The sequence below is a fragment of the Fusarium vanettenii genome, assembly GCF_000151355.1.
Source record: "Fusarium vanettenii 77-13-4 chromosome 3 genomic scaffold NECHAsca_2_chr3_3_0, whole genome shotgun sequence".
Taxonomy (NCBI): Eukaryota; Fungi; Ascomycota; class Sordariomycetes; order Hypocreales; family Nectriaceae; genus Fusarium; species Fusarium vanettenii.
The window spans coordinates 290,144-303,892 of NW_003315880.1; the positions used below are offsets into that span (position 1 = coordinate 290,144).

Below are 13,749 nucleotides of genomic sequence, written 5' to 3' on the forward strand. Positions count from 1 at the left end.
GACGCCGAGACTGCCGCTGATCAGTTCGTCCATCATTTGTCCGGCTTGGTAGAGACTCGTGCAGGCAAGGTCTGCATTGCCCACCCCCGCCTCGTCATGTACGTGACAGAGAGGAACAGCGAAACTTCCCAATGGTATCAGATTCCAAGTTCAGAGGCCAATCGTCGACTCGCCAACATTTGCATGAGAAGAATGAAGCATCTGAAGACAAGAGTGTCCACGAGCCGAAACCTCAGTGCATCCTCCTCACCAGAGGCAGCGCGGCCCGAGACACCGATGCGCGAGCGTGACCCCCTTCTTTCGTACGCCATCGACAACTGGTACACACACGTTAGCAGGTCTGGTGCACATTCGCTCAGTAACCACTCTTTTGAATCAAACCCCGAGGAAAAGCGAGAGTTCGATTATTGGCTACATGTCCGGCTGTCTATTGCACGACCCGCCGAGCGGAGGAGCGACGGAACCCAGGACACTAGGAGCGGACCACATGAGTCTGTATGGGATCCTCGCGTGCTCTCGGGTCGGCTGAAACAGCCCCTCGACGACTGTTTGCAAACAGTACTAGCAGGCAAGGCGCTACAATCATCGGCCGACCAGACTGCTCGCTCTGCAATCGCTTTAGCCGCAGTTCAGATTGGGAAGGACAAGATCTCAAGTCAAATGTTATCCCTCCCTGACGTTGCAGACGCCGAGACACTGAAAGCCATGTTTCGGACAGGCAGGGAGTCTGTTCTCCGAGAGATCTTGCCGAAACAAGAACAGTTCGCCGCCGAGAATCTAGAGTTGTTGCTCTCAGGTGCCGTGCGACAGGATCATGGAAAGCTTCTTGAAGACCTCCTCACAATGTTTCATGGCAACGCACTACTCGGATCCGAGGACACAAAGAACCTGCTGTTGGATACCTGCGCCACTAGTGGATGTCTTCAGCTTACAGCAACCGACCGACTCTGGACGATGCTTCAGCCCCTAGAGAAGGATCAGCCCAAAAACAACTCAGGGAACACTCCACTCCATTCAGCGGCAATTTCGGGGCATGTCTCCCTCGTGAGGATGCTCATCCTCGGTGGCATCGATGTGAACCAACTAAACGACTCAGGAGAGACAGCTCTTTGGCTCGCGTGCAAGAACGGGCAGTATGTCGTCGTGCGCTCCCTCCTTGATGCGGGCGCGGACTGCAGGCCCCCAAACGCTCGAAAGTCAACATCCTTGCATGCGGCCTGCTTGGGTGGCTATATCGACATCGTCCGAGTGCTTCTCAAGCATTCTATGTCCATCTTCGACCTCAACGCGGAGTCCAAGACACCGTTGCACGTAGCAATAGAGCAAACGCACTTCGACGTTGCCATGACGCTTCTCGCGACACTCGACTCGTCGACGGATCAGTTCCCAGAACTTAACCTTGAGAGCAACCAGGGTTCAACACCCCTCATCCTTGCCGTCGACGGCAACAACCTCCCCCTCGTGCGACTCCTCCTTGACTGCGGTGTCGACATGGATATCAAGGATGATAGCGGTCGCACGGCGATGCATCACGCCGTCAAGTACGGCTACCACGACATCTTCGCCGAGCTGGTTGCTCGCAACGGCAAAGCGTACGGCGACGATCCTACTCAAATCACCCCGCTCGACTCGGCCGCAACCCGCGGCCAGATACGCATCCTTAAAACCCTACTCCAGCAAAGACCCCCGTCTCCTGAGGAAGACGCTGAAGCAATCAGATCCGGCCTACTTCTTGCCTGCCGATGGGGCCAAACCGAGGTTGTCCGGATACTCTTCCCCTACTATACCGACAAGAAGCCCAGCGATCTTGCCTTCTGGGCCGTGAAGCAAGGCTGGACCGAGACTGTGTGCCTTCTACTGGACTACGGCGCGGACAAGAATGCCGAGGACGAAGACGAGGAAACACTACTCCACAAAGCTGCCAAGGAGAACTTCTCTGGCCTGGCGCGGGCGCTGCTTCTACGCGGGGTGGATGTGAACGTGAAGGACTCGGCCGAGCAGACACCGCTGGTGGTTGCGGCGGCCGAGAATTCGTCTAGCATCGTCAAGATGCTACTCGAGGCCGGCGCGGACATCAACGTCGCCACCTCTGGGGGTGACACGGCTCTCTACGCTGCCGCGTTCAGGGGTCACGTCCAGTCCATGCGTCTTCTTCTCGCTGCCGGCGCTTGCGAGGATGTCCCCGCGAAATATGTCGACTCGTGCAAGTCCTTTCTCGACTTTGCGCTTTTGCACGGCACAACGGATATCTTTTCAGCTGTCATTCAACATGCCGAGGAGCAGGGGCCCGTCGCGGTCTCCCCTGTGGCTCTTTGCCAGTTGATTGCGGAAACGACAGACGAGGATGAAGTCGTAGCGCGCATCGAGGCCTTACTTGGCTTTGGGCTTGACATTGATATGGACATCGGCAAGTTGGGCGGATTGCTCCACTACGCCGCGGCTTGGGGGAGGCCCAAGCTAGTCAAGCTTCTGCTGCAGCCCCGGGCCGAGGTGAACGTGGACATCAACAAGATAAATGACAGAAACGGAACGCCCTTACAACTCGCGGCTGAAATGTGTCGTCATGAAACACTCGAAGTGGTGGGTTTGCTGCTGTCCGAGGGAGCAAATTTAAGGCTGGGAGGAGGCAGGTTCGGGAGCCCTCTACATGCAGCAGCGAATGTGCCGTATCACACAGGCTCTGAGCAGCCGATTTCCAAGATTTCCAAGAGCATTGATGTAGTGAGGCGGCTACTGGAGCATGATGGAGGTGCAATTCACATGGTAGCCGGGTGGTACGGGACGGCTCTTCATGCGGCGGCGCATGGTGGGTTTGTGAGGATGGCGAAGCTGCTTCGGGAGAAGGGGTTGGGGAGGGGTGATCTTGAGACGCTGTCTGGCATACACGGGACGCCCCTACATACCGCCGTGTTCGGGGAAAACATCGACATGGTGGATCTCTTGCTGGCGGACACCAAGCTCCAGCTAACTACCGAGACACTGGACCAGGAGGGCCGGCTTCCGTTGCACATCGCGGCTTTGAGCAACGATACGGCGTTGTTCCAGAGGCTGTGTCAAAATGGCGAGTTAATACGGAGAAAGGACTTCCAGGGCCGTACCGCACTGCACCTCGCGGCGGGGATTGAGGCCGACGATGTGGTTGAGTTCATCCTGGGAAGAGACCCCGAGCTTGTACACGACAAAGACGAAGACGGGTGGACTGCCCTACACTGGGCGTGTCGACAGCAGAACCAAACTATCACCCGGTGGCTTCTCGAAAAGGGAGCGAGAACCACCGATGTTACGCACCGGGGATGGCTGCCGCGTGATGTGGCAGTCTGGCATGATTCCGATGCCTCCCTTGTCGAAATTGATGAGGAGCATATCATCAAGGCTAAGAGTGCGACTCAAAGTCATGACGACATCGAGACTGACCAACGCGTAACCGTCGCGGGCGAGAAGGCTACATGGGTCAACGAGTCAGGGGCTATCGTCCCCGATGGGGGGTGCGATAGTTGTGGCTGTGTGAGTCCAGCCAGATTTGTTTCTTGCCTACATCTGAACAGAATGCTAATGTTGCATAAGAGGATTCGGGGCCCGAAGTACACATGCAACACGTGTTGGGACACTGACTACTGCTTCAAGTGCTTCCGACACGTCAGGCGGTGCCATTACAAGAACCACAAGTTTAGCAAGTTCGACTCGATGGTATTAGAATTGGAGGTTATTGATCCATGGGCTACTCAGCCTGAATGAACAGAAGAACCTGTGAGTTGGGGGCAAGTCTTGCCAAGTCGCATACAAATCAAGGACGGCGTGGAAGGCCCATTTCTCAGGCACAGGGGTATTAGCTACAGACATTCGTTGTATCTGGATTCCAGTACAGAGCCACCCGGCTAGATTTCAGCTTTAGCGTTCCTTCAGTCAATCAATCAAGTCAAGTTTATCTCTCCATAAGTAATGTTAGCTACGAGTGGTCATAACATTTACCGCAGTTCCCGAACGGTATCATGCAATCAAATTACCGAAATATACAATTTGTCATTATACATTTTCAATAATGATCTTCTGGCTCAGTTAATCAATTAAGGGCCAGGCTATAATATCATAAAGAACACATTATCAGCACATCATAGCATTATGACCCGATGTTAACACAGTGACCTTTTTTAAACCTTTTATCGTCAATTTGTCGGCGATAGAAGAGTTATACCTAGCTACATCATCATAAAGGGTTAAACCTCTCATGGAGTATTTAATTACTCTAACCTCCTTACGAGAGTTTTCAATAAAGAGTGCGCAAGAGATAATCAACCACAACAATAAAAAAATACAGTCGTCAATATATGAAAGCCCAATACCATAAAACACCGGAAGACTTTGTTCGCCCACCACAACTTCTAACTTAGGCTCAGGCGAGAACTAAGCCATATGATTCACCGCTTAATTATTAAGACTGCTAAAATTGGAGGTCTAAAAGAGTAGATCTAGGCTATTTACTTCGCCTTCGTGCTGTCTTGGGATATCACTAGAAACTGGTAGAGTATTGGGCGTCCTCTTCACAAGAACTACCACTTAGCCAGTTTATCCCTAGGTGTCCTTTTCATGGCAATCTCGACAGGAAATAACAACCCCAAGGCGAAACAGAGGGCTTGTAAAGTCTCCTTTCTCCATTGACATGATTCTCAGAGCAACGTCAAAGCCATGAACAAGCACTAAACAGCCAAGTATCTGCTTACGCACCAGCTAGCCCTTCAGTCCTTCTTCAACCCATCTTCAGCCCTTTTCTTCTCAAACACATCAAACATCAACTTCTGCGACAACCACAACGGCAAAGAATCGAAAAAGGCAATCTGGATCGCGTGGATAGGCCATGGGCAAATCTCAAGAAGTCCTCTGGAAGCAGCCCGTCCGGCTTGATCCATCACCGCCTTGGCAAACTGTCTCGAACTAGGAGAGCCAGGCTGCAGCCCAGTATTGTTTGACTGCGATTCGACATCGCCGGGTACAATACCCAGCACGTCGACCGGGAGTCCGTCTGTTTTCATCTCCCTGGCTACGGCGTTGCTGAGGGAGGTTACGAAGCCCTTGGTGGCAGAGTAAGCAGCAACACCGGGCATGCCCATCCTAGCACCAGAACTGATGTTGATGATCAGGGACGGGCCGTTCTTGGCTAGAAGCGGGATCAAAAGGCGCGTGACGTGAGCCATGAATCGAGCACTCAGGAAGATAACGCCGTCCAAATCCTCAGCCGAGTACTGGTCCAGTCTCCGGAACCTCGGTGCTCCCATCATTTGCATGCCCCCAACATTGTTGACAAGAACAGTGATTTGAAGGTCTGAGACAGAAACTAGGGCTGTCTCGATCTCGGCAGGTGAAGCCTGTGCCGCATCAAGAACCAATATCCTGGCCTGGATGTCTGGGAATTTCGCAATGATGCTATCGCGTGTTTCTTGGAGCTCGTCGCGTTTGTGCCCTAGTAGGATGACGTTGAAGCCCTTTGCAGCAAGCTCCTCCGCGAGCCCTCGTCCTATTCCAGCAGAGGCGCCTGTTACCAAGGCCCAAGCGCGCGAATCTCGATTGTAGCGATTGAGGTTCGTATTAAAAGGAAGCCAGATCGAGACATTGTTGAGAATGCGGTAAACGGTCAAGACGACACTGGTCAAGCCAATGAGTTGTAGTACGGAGCCAATGGATAACATTTTCAAAGATATGTGAGACCATCATGGAGGAGAACAAGTCAAGTAATGTCCAAACCATGAGGGAAGCGACTAAATTTATTCGCCTAGCGTCACCGCTCATCCTTCACGACACGAGTAGTTAGTATGACCAGATCTGTCAAGTTGACCAGTTTTCCTCCAATCCAGACCCCGGCCAAGCCATCTCAGGCAGGGGTTTTATTCTGGGTACCAAAGCTGAGGTTTGCGAGCCGAATGTGGAAGACTAGAGTAAGCGAGCACCATGGATTTGGTCCTGGCAATGGCAGTAGGATGTGGCTTGTGCCCTCTTAGAATGAAATTAGTAGGACCCTTCGGCGGCTGATATACAGGAGTAGTGAAAACAGATACAAGCTGTGCGTTAAAGTTCAAGGTAATGGAGCACTACATACAATAGAATATACAGAGGAAATATGCCATGAGCTAAAAAGACAGGTGAAGAAACCCCCAGTTTGGTGTTAACGTATCACTTGACGGCCGGGAGTATTCAGCGTAGTCTCGTTCAAACGATGGTTCAATCAACCGATCCCACTACAAGACAGGCCTGCTTGCAGCGAGTAGTATGCTCCTCTATACGATTTTACGTATCCAGCTCGGCCTTAGCTTCCCCGAGCTTGACAGCCAAGAATCCCTGGGCTACCAAGGCGACGATTATTTAAAACCGACAAGAGCGTCTTTACTCCTCTCAAACTTCCGTTTTACTTCACGTGTTGAAAGGCATCCGTCTATAAATAACGCCATGAGTCAACATTCACGACTCAACGGATACACCAACCCAATACTCCCGGGTTGGAATCCAGACCCCAGCTGTATTTTTGTTCCAGAGTGGGACAACACCTTCTTTTGCGTGACTTCATCCTTCATGATATTTCCCGGCCTTCCTCTATACTCGAGCAAAGACCTGGTCAACTGGAAGCTCGGCTGCAACATCCTGAGCCGCCGCGGACAGGTTCCAGAGCTTGGCTTGCACGATGTACAGGATAATGGCATATTCGCTCCCACTATACGCTACCACGACAAGAAATTCTACGTGATTGTCGAATACGTCACAATCGGAGATGCCGAGGCTTCTTTTGGTCTTGTCTTTTCCTCGTCAGACCCATTCGACCCAGATTCTTGGACCGATCCCATCATTTTTCGACACCCCCAGTTAATCCTTGACCCTGATATCTTCTGGGATGACGACGGAAGGGTCCTTGTTCAGGCTGCGTCTTTTCGTCAGGAAATCATCCAGTTCGAAATAGACCTCGACACCGGCGCAACAGGACCTGAAAAGACCCTCTGGAAAGGCACTGGCGGGATAGCACCAGAAGGCCCACATCTGTACAAGAAAGACGGCTGGTACTATCTTCTCATCGCCGAGGGCGGCACAGACCTCCCGCACTGCGTAACCGTCGCTCGATCGCGAAACCCGACCGGGCCGTTCGAGGGTTTTGCAGACAACCCCATCCTCACGAACCGCAATACAAGCGAGTACTTCCAGACGATTGGCCATGCCGACTTTTTTCAGGACGGAGATGGCAACTGGTGGGGAGTGGCATTGGCGACACGCTCGGGACCTGAGTATGTGAATTACCCCATGGGCCGAGAGACGGTCTTGCTCCCTGTGTCTTGGGCAGAGAACGATTGGCCTCGGCCGGAGCCAGTTGAAGGATGGATGAGTACCTCGCTCCTACCAGAGAGCGATCTCAGAGTCCTTGGATCGGGGCAGTTTGTCGACCAAGGGGACGAACTCGACTTTGCCGTGGGTTCAAACTTCCCACTGCACTTTGTCCACTGGCGCTTCCCCCCTGAAAACTCAATCTCAATCTCACCACTCGGCCACCCCAACAGCCTTTGCCTCGTATCCTCACAGCAATCACTAGAAGGAAAATTCAAGGACAGTCAAGGCCTGACGTTTATAGGTCGTCGACAAACATCGACCCTATTCAACTTCAGCATCGAGCTCCAGTCACCGCTTATCCTCTACGAGAACGAAGAAGTAGGCGTGACCGCGTTCCTCACGGAGCTACAGCACGCAAGCATCAGCTTCACCTGGGTGAAAGGCAAAGACTCTGTGCTGCGCCCACATCTTCGGTTCCGCCAGACCGGATCATGCTCCGACGACGACTTGACTCCTCTCCCAGACAACTCGTCTGGTCGAATTAGGTTGAGCATCAAGGCAGAGGACGCGCTGGAATATATCCTTTCAGTAACAATCTTGGACGAGGACGGCCAAGACCGAGGCTTTTACATATCCCGAACCGCTCCCACTTCCACGACGAGCGGAGGAGTGGGGCGCTGGGGAGGTCAGTACAAACCTATTCTTCACAATGCACTGGCAGATGCTAATGCAAGTCTGTGCCAGGCTCGCTTCTAGGAGTGTATGCTACGACCAACGGTGGCTTGGATAAGAGTGAGGTGTATGTGAGGCGATGGAGGTATGAAAATCTGGGGCAAATGATTAGCAGCACAGAAGTTATTCGTCCTGTCAGGGCATCTTGATCTAGCAAATTTAAGTATGAGGCTAGTTAACTCGAACATACTTGAAATTACATAAACCGAGGCGATTTCTAAAGGTGATTTCTAAAAAGGTAGTTAGGCTAGAAATTCAGAAGGAGTATATGAGCCAAGGTCTTCGAATTGAGCTGGAGACATCACGGCATTATAGTGTTACCAGTGCTCTTTACATAGCACCTAGAATCACGCATAATTGCCTTGATTTATATCCTCCATAGTCTACGAATCCTGTTGCTGTTATCCGTGACATCCATCCAATCACAGATGTGGTGCAATTGCAATATGTTTACACTACTGGGTTTTGGAATTCCTCAACGCCTGTGTTACGGAGCATTAGCTATCCATATCCGTAGATATCAAGGCATCGTGTATTACTATTCTATCCCAAATCCAACTCCCCATGAGATGATGGGCCATTGAATCCAAGTGCCGGCTCCTAAAGATACGACTATTCCAACCTAATGACAATCACCCTCCCCATCCTGGACCCAACAGCAATCATAGAACCTGTCGTCACTGCGCAAGATGCCGTATATTCTAATGGCAGACGGAGCATATTTGCGCCATCTCTCACGATCGAACACCCATCCCGGCTCAGATAATACCCCTTCATGCGGAATTTGGTCTTTGGTGACAATACAGCCGAGTCGCTCAACGCGGCTTCCATCAAGAAACTTGGCTGAAATCTGCGATCAAGCCAGAGATTGTAGCGCTGAGGAGGACATTCTCGTAGACACTGTCCAGTCGCGCTATCCCACATCTTTCCAGCCCAGTTTACCCGTCCGGCGATGACATGTCCTCCATCTGGTGAGAAACCGACTGCGCTAAGGTTCTGGAAATCCCCCGTCCAGCAGTCGTCGGTCGCCAGGTTTACAACGACGATTTGACGTTGTTTTTTGACAAATAGAATTCGTTCGCCGTCTGGTGACAAGGCGACGGCACTCACTTGTTGGGTGTCATCGATTGGTAATATTTTGACATGTCCTGCATCTGGGTTTTCCGTGTCCCATATCTGAATCACAGATCGCCCTTCATCACCTTCGCTAGCTGATGAAACCGCTGCAAGTCGTGTTCCATCGGATGAGAGCTCCAGGGCCCGGACACGACTGAGGCTTGTTACCACCGTCTGTATCCTAGACATCGAGTCCAGGTTGATGATGTGGACCTCGCCTATCAAGCCCACCCCCAACAGTGGTGCCTTTTCTGCCGTGGCCACTGCAGCCAGGTTCTTGAAAGTCAGCTGATTCTTGCGAGTGCCATGCAACGCATCCCAGATTATTATCTTGTGCACAAGGTCAGACGACACGACAAGTTTGGAGTTGGATGCAAAGGCAATCTCCCTGACAGGTTCGACATGGCCTTCACCTGTTTCGGACGTCGTGACGGTCAGATCCCAGATCCTGGCCGACGACCCATTCGTAGATGAGGCGAGTAATTCTCCATCTGGGGAGAAGGCGAGGGAGTCGATGCCTTGTACGTGACCCGCCACACTTTGGGGTTTTGCTCCCTTCTCGAGATCCAATATGACAACGTTGCCACGTCTTGAGCCTACAGCCACTCGATCTTTTGAACAGGCCAGTGCCGTCATAGCTGTGCAAGGGAATTGAAGCATGCGTAGGCATTGACCTGTTGCAGTTTCCCACATCACAACCGTGTTGTCGTATGAGGCTGAGTACAGCAAGTTGCCGTCCGCCGAAAACTCCATTCTTGAGATGGCACGTTGAGGGCTTGTGAGATACCGCGGCTTGGTATCCTTCCATGACTCCCAGTCGAATAGTTTGATCCTTTTGGTTCTGCTCAGCGCGAGCCATTTTCCATCCCGAGAAAACTGTTCAGTTTTGATTGCATGACCAGTATCTCGACCCTCCCAAAGGTCGAAATGCTGCAACAAGTTTCCAGTATGTGATTCAACCAGGTTGCCCTTTTGCTCCTTTGTCACCAATGAGAGGTGATGACCATCAGCCGAAAACGCCATACAACTGACTTGCTCGGCGTTGGGCACAGGACAGGTTCCCCAACACTCGCCATACTTGGGGTCCCAGGTTTTAACAGTCCCATCTAATGAGGCGGATGCGAGTCTCCCGTCCTGCAAAAGGGCCAATGCGGTGATGAAATTTCCATGGCCAGAGAGTGTATGGATGCAGGTGCCGCTTGCTGGGTCCAAGATCTTGACACTTTGCCCCGATATGACTGCAATCCAGCCATTAGGCAAGAACATAACGCCGCCTCTGTAAACACGGTCAACATTGACTTCGTATAGGCAGGCGCTCCAGTCGGACTCCACGAGAGGCAATTGCTTTATCCACTCAGGGATTTGCGTCTTGAATGTTTGCCGGACAAGACTCGCTGTTGGAGAAAAGACGAGGGCTGACGAATATAGTTGCAACGGTGATCTATCGGCCATGCTTCCGAATGAAAAAACAAAGCGTTTGGCATCATGAAGGAATTTGGACATATCGACGCCATCTTTAGACTGAGGTGCGTGTTAGGTCGATGGCTGAAAAGAATCAGCAGGGAAGATTACTTACATCAGTGGCCCGCTGTAGGTCATCAATCAGTCTGGAAGCCTCAGAGAGCTTGCCCATGATACTCAAAGACTCAAGCCAATTGAGCAAGTATTTCAACATGAACTGGTGGACTGGACTTCCGTCTTTGATCATGCGTTCGCCTGCACTCACATGGAAGACCCAGGCGATAGATGCGTATTGTGCTTCTGGCGGGAAGTATACTGAGATTGAATCCTGATCAAGAACATCGCGTTGACTTGCTGGATATCTGAGGCCACAAATGTTTGTCTTTAGTGCTCCTGACAGGACATCAAGGCACTGAGCGGCAAGTCGCTGATGGGCTTTGGCCTCTTCAATTTGGAACTCGCCGGCGTCGGACTCATGGACTAGGAAATCTCTGAAAGATAAATGAAAAAGCCTTATGGGACTCATGGGGGAACTGTCATCCGGCAAATCAAGAACTGAGCGGAGATAACGGAGCTGACCATCAACTTCCTGCACCGAGATTTTCAACAGGCGTGACAGGGGCAATGCTCCCAGCGGGTTTGAAAGAAGGATGATGGACCCTATCACTTGCTTAAAGGTGACCCTGAACCTGTCTCGATAGAAACAGGGAACAAGTTCCATCATTCGGCTCAATACGGGGTAGTAGAGCTTTCCGTACTCTGACGTTGACGTTGCCGGGTTTTCGAGGAAAAAGTTGACGATAGTATCTGGCCCCTCTGGCCAAAGTCGAAGTAGCCGGAGAAATGTTGCGACGGAGATGAACAGTGGAGCACACATTCTAACGAGTCTTTCAAGTCTCTCGCTTCCAGGCCAGTCATCAGTAAGATGGGAGTCCTGGCTGTTGACCTGATTGTGCTCGCGAGTGAACTTGGACATGTGGTATTCCAGCACCACGCGTATGTCATGCTCGACAATGTGTTGATCCACACGATGAAGCACCAGATCGCGATAAGTTCCATTGGCGTAGCTGAATTGTTTTCGAATGTCGAACTCGGGCCTGCTCGTCACAAATACCTTGAGATTCCTTAGCTGGCTTTTGGTCAAAAGATCAATAATTGCTTCCCGGTGCATCTCCTGCTCACACTCGTCGAGTGCGTCAATCACGACCAGTAGCGTCCTGGTGAACCCTTGGTCTTGAAGCTTTTTCAGAGGGCCGAGGATCAGTCCTTGGAACTGAACACTCAGATATCCCTCAACCATCCGAGGATCGTTCTCGATTGCATCGCAGATATGCTTACACAGCGATGGCAGCTTACGAGCAAGCTGGTATGCGATTGTGGTGAACAGATGTCTCGCGTTATCGCGTTCACCATCACCCCTCTTGAAGAAGAAGCTAGCACCAAGTGCATCCCCTCTCAAGTCTCGAGCCACGGTATGGGAAATGGTGGACTTGCCAGTACCAGCTAAGCCTTGCAGCCAGAAAACCCTGGGGCTTTCGGTGTCATGATTCCATTCATATATCGTCTTGAGAAGCTCAACTCGAGTGTTGGGGTGGCAAGCAACATCTGCCTGGTTGTCAAAATGATCAAAAGCGGCGCCTACTGTGGGGAGTTTGGATAAGAGGCCCTCCTGGTACATGTGGTAGACGATCTTGCTAGAATGTGGTGTCAGAATCGCAGTCGTTGTGTGAGCGAAAGGCATCTAAAACTTACGGTGGCTCCTGTAACGTCTTGCGAAGGTCGCTGACAAGCTGTAGGACATCCTGGATCGTTGTTCGACCGTGAAAGTTACAAAACCTTTCGCACATATCCCCAGCTTGGCTGAGCTGTCCTCCAGATTGATCCATATCCCCTAAATAGTTTGCCGCATCTCCAAGCTGAAACGGCGCCTTGACAAATCTGCCATTTTGTCGTTGTTGATAAACCGAAAAGCCGAGGAATCGTAAAGAGCTGGAATAGGATTCAACGATTGCTGTCTTGAGATGGTCGAGAATGTCCGCGGGAAGAGCAGACGCCGTGTCCAGATCAGAATGCAGGTAGATGCGCTGATACATGCTGCACTGGAGGAACAGCGAAGTGACTCTGGCAAGGCCACCAAGAAGCTTTTCTCTCAATTCGCTCCCTGCGGTGACTGTCTTTACAAATGTTAGAGATGCATTGCTATGGGCACACGGAACACGTACCATGAGAACAAGTCGCACTGCAGCCCATGGGAGAGCAGCGTGAACAGGGTCAACGCTCACGGCAACGTCGCCGAGGACTGCAAACTTGGTAAGGGTCGAGACAACTTGCTTGACAAAACGAGACGTGTTGTTGTCATGGTATTGACTGTTGATCTCATGCTCCATCTCGTCTTTGATTATGGTGGCCAACTCTTGAGCGCCCAAAGATTTGTTGCCAGTATCTTCAATGGCCTTGGTTGCGAATGTGTCAATGATCTTGGAGACATGCTGGTCCTCCTCGGAATCTCTGGCCTTTTCAAGCGCGGCATCCCAAAGGTCTTGAAAGGTGGCATCGGCGCCTTTGACTCTCTTGTCAATTGGTGTTGGCGTTGATGAGGCAGTCTTGGCGATGACAGATGATGGCAATGCCGAGGTTGAGGTGACAGGAGCATTGGTGAAGGAAGGTGCAGAGTTGCGAGCATTGGAAGTTGCTTGGGAAGGAGCCATCAACCTGGTCGACTGATGGCTTTGAGCCGAAGGTGAAGGTGTCTCTACAATTCAACTTTGTTAGACCGACACCAAGCATTCATTCTTGTCCACCTACTCTGCGGAAATTCCACGATCCTAGAATCGCCGCGTCTTAGTTCTGACCTCGTTGAACGCCGCGAGCGACACCCAGCAAAGCAGTACCATGATTTTCCAGCGAGTTCATCGTCAGACATGATTGTGGTTGCGAAGATGTAGGATCCAAGTCAGCCTGACAGTGGTCTAGCTGAAAGGCAGCCTTGACAGTCCAGCATGCATGCCCTGTCTTGCGCTTAAGCAGAATGGGCTCCCAAGGCGTTCTCCAATCGCAATACGCCTTCTCTTTGGTTATGTGCCCCCACTGCGTCGTGGTGGCTGAGCTAGATGCATGTTCAGAGAAAACAGGCGCTTAACT

General features: G+C 51.5%; 3 protein-coding genes across 3 annotated transcripts; 1 reads left to right on the plus strand and 2 right to left on the minus strand.

Moving 5' to 3' along the window:
• Positions 1–4,733: 4,733 nt before the first annotated feature.
• NECHADRAFT_77388 (uncharacterized protein) lies at positions 4,734–5,681 on the minus strand (the record flags this gene model as incomplete). Its single annotated transcript, XM_003052852.1, has 1 exon — positions 4,734–5,681. The coding sequence occupies one exon, from the start codon at positions 5,679–5,681 to the stop codon at positions 4,734–4,736; it is 948 nt and encodes a 315-aa protein (XP_003052898.1).
• Positions 5,682–6,435: 754 nt separating this feature from the next.
• Positions 6,436–8,180, plus strand: NECHADRAFT_105968 (uncharacterized protein; the record flags this gene model as incomplete). Its single annotated transcript, XM_003052390.1, has 2 exons — positions 6,436–7,984; positions 8,044–8,180. The coding sequence occupies 2 exons, from the start codon at positions 6,436–6,438 to the stop codon at positions 8,178–8,180; spliced, it is 1,686 nt and encodes a 561-aa protein (XP_003052436.1).
• Positions 8,181–9,432: 1,252 nt separating this feature from the next.
• NECHADRAFT_36603 (uncharacterized protein) lies at positions 9,433–13,316 on the minus strand (the record flags this gene model as incomplete). The annotated part of the gene is made up of 5 exons (XM_003052853.1): positions 9,433–10,668; positions 10,724–11,737; positions 11,813–12,302; positions 12,361–12,782; positions 12,831–13,316. Coding segments are annotated over 5 exons (3,648 nt in total), but the record flags the coding sequence as incomplete, so codon positions are not given.
• Between the last annotated feature and the right edge of the window lie 433 nt (positions 13,317–13,749).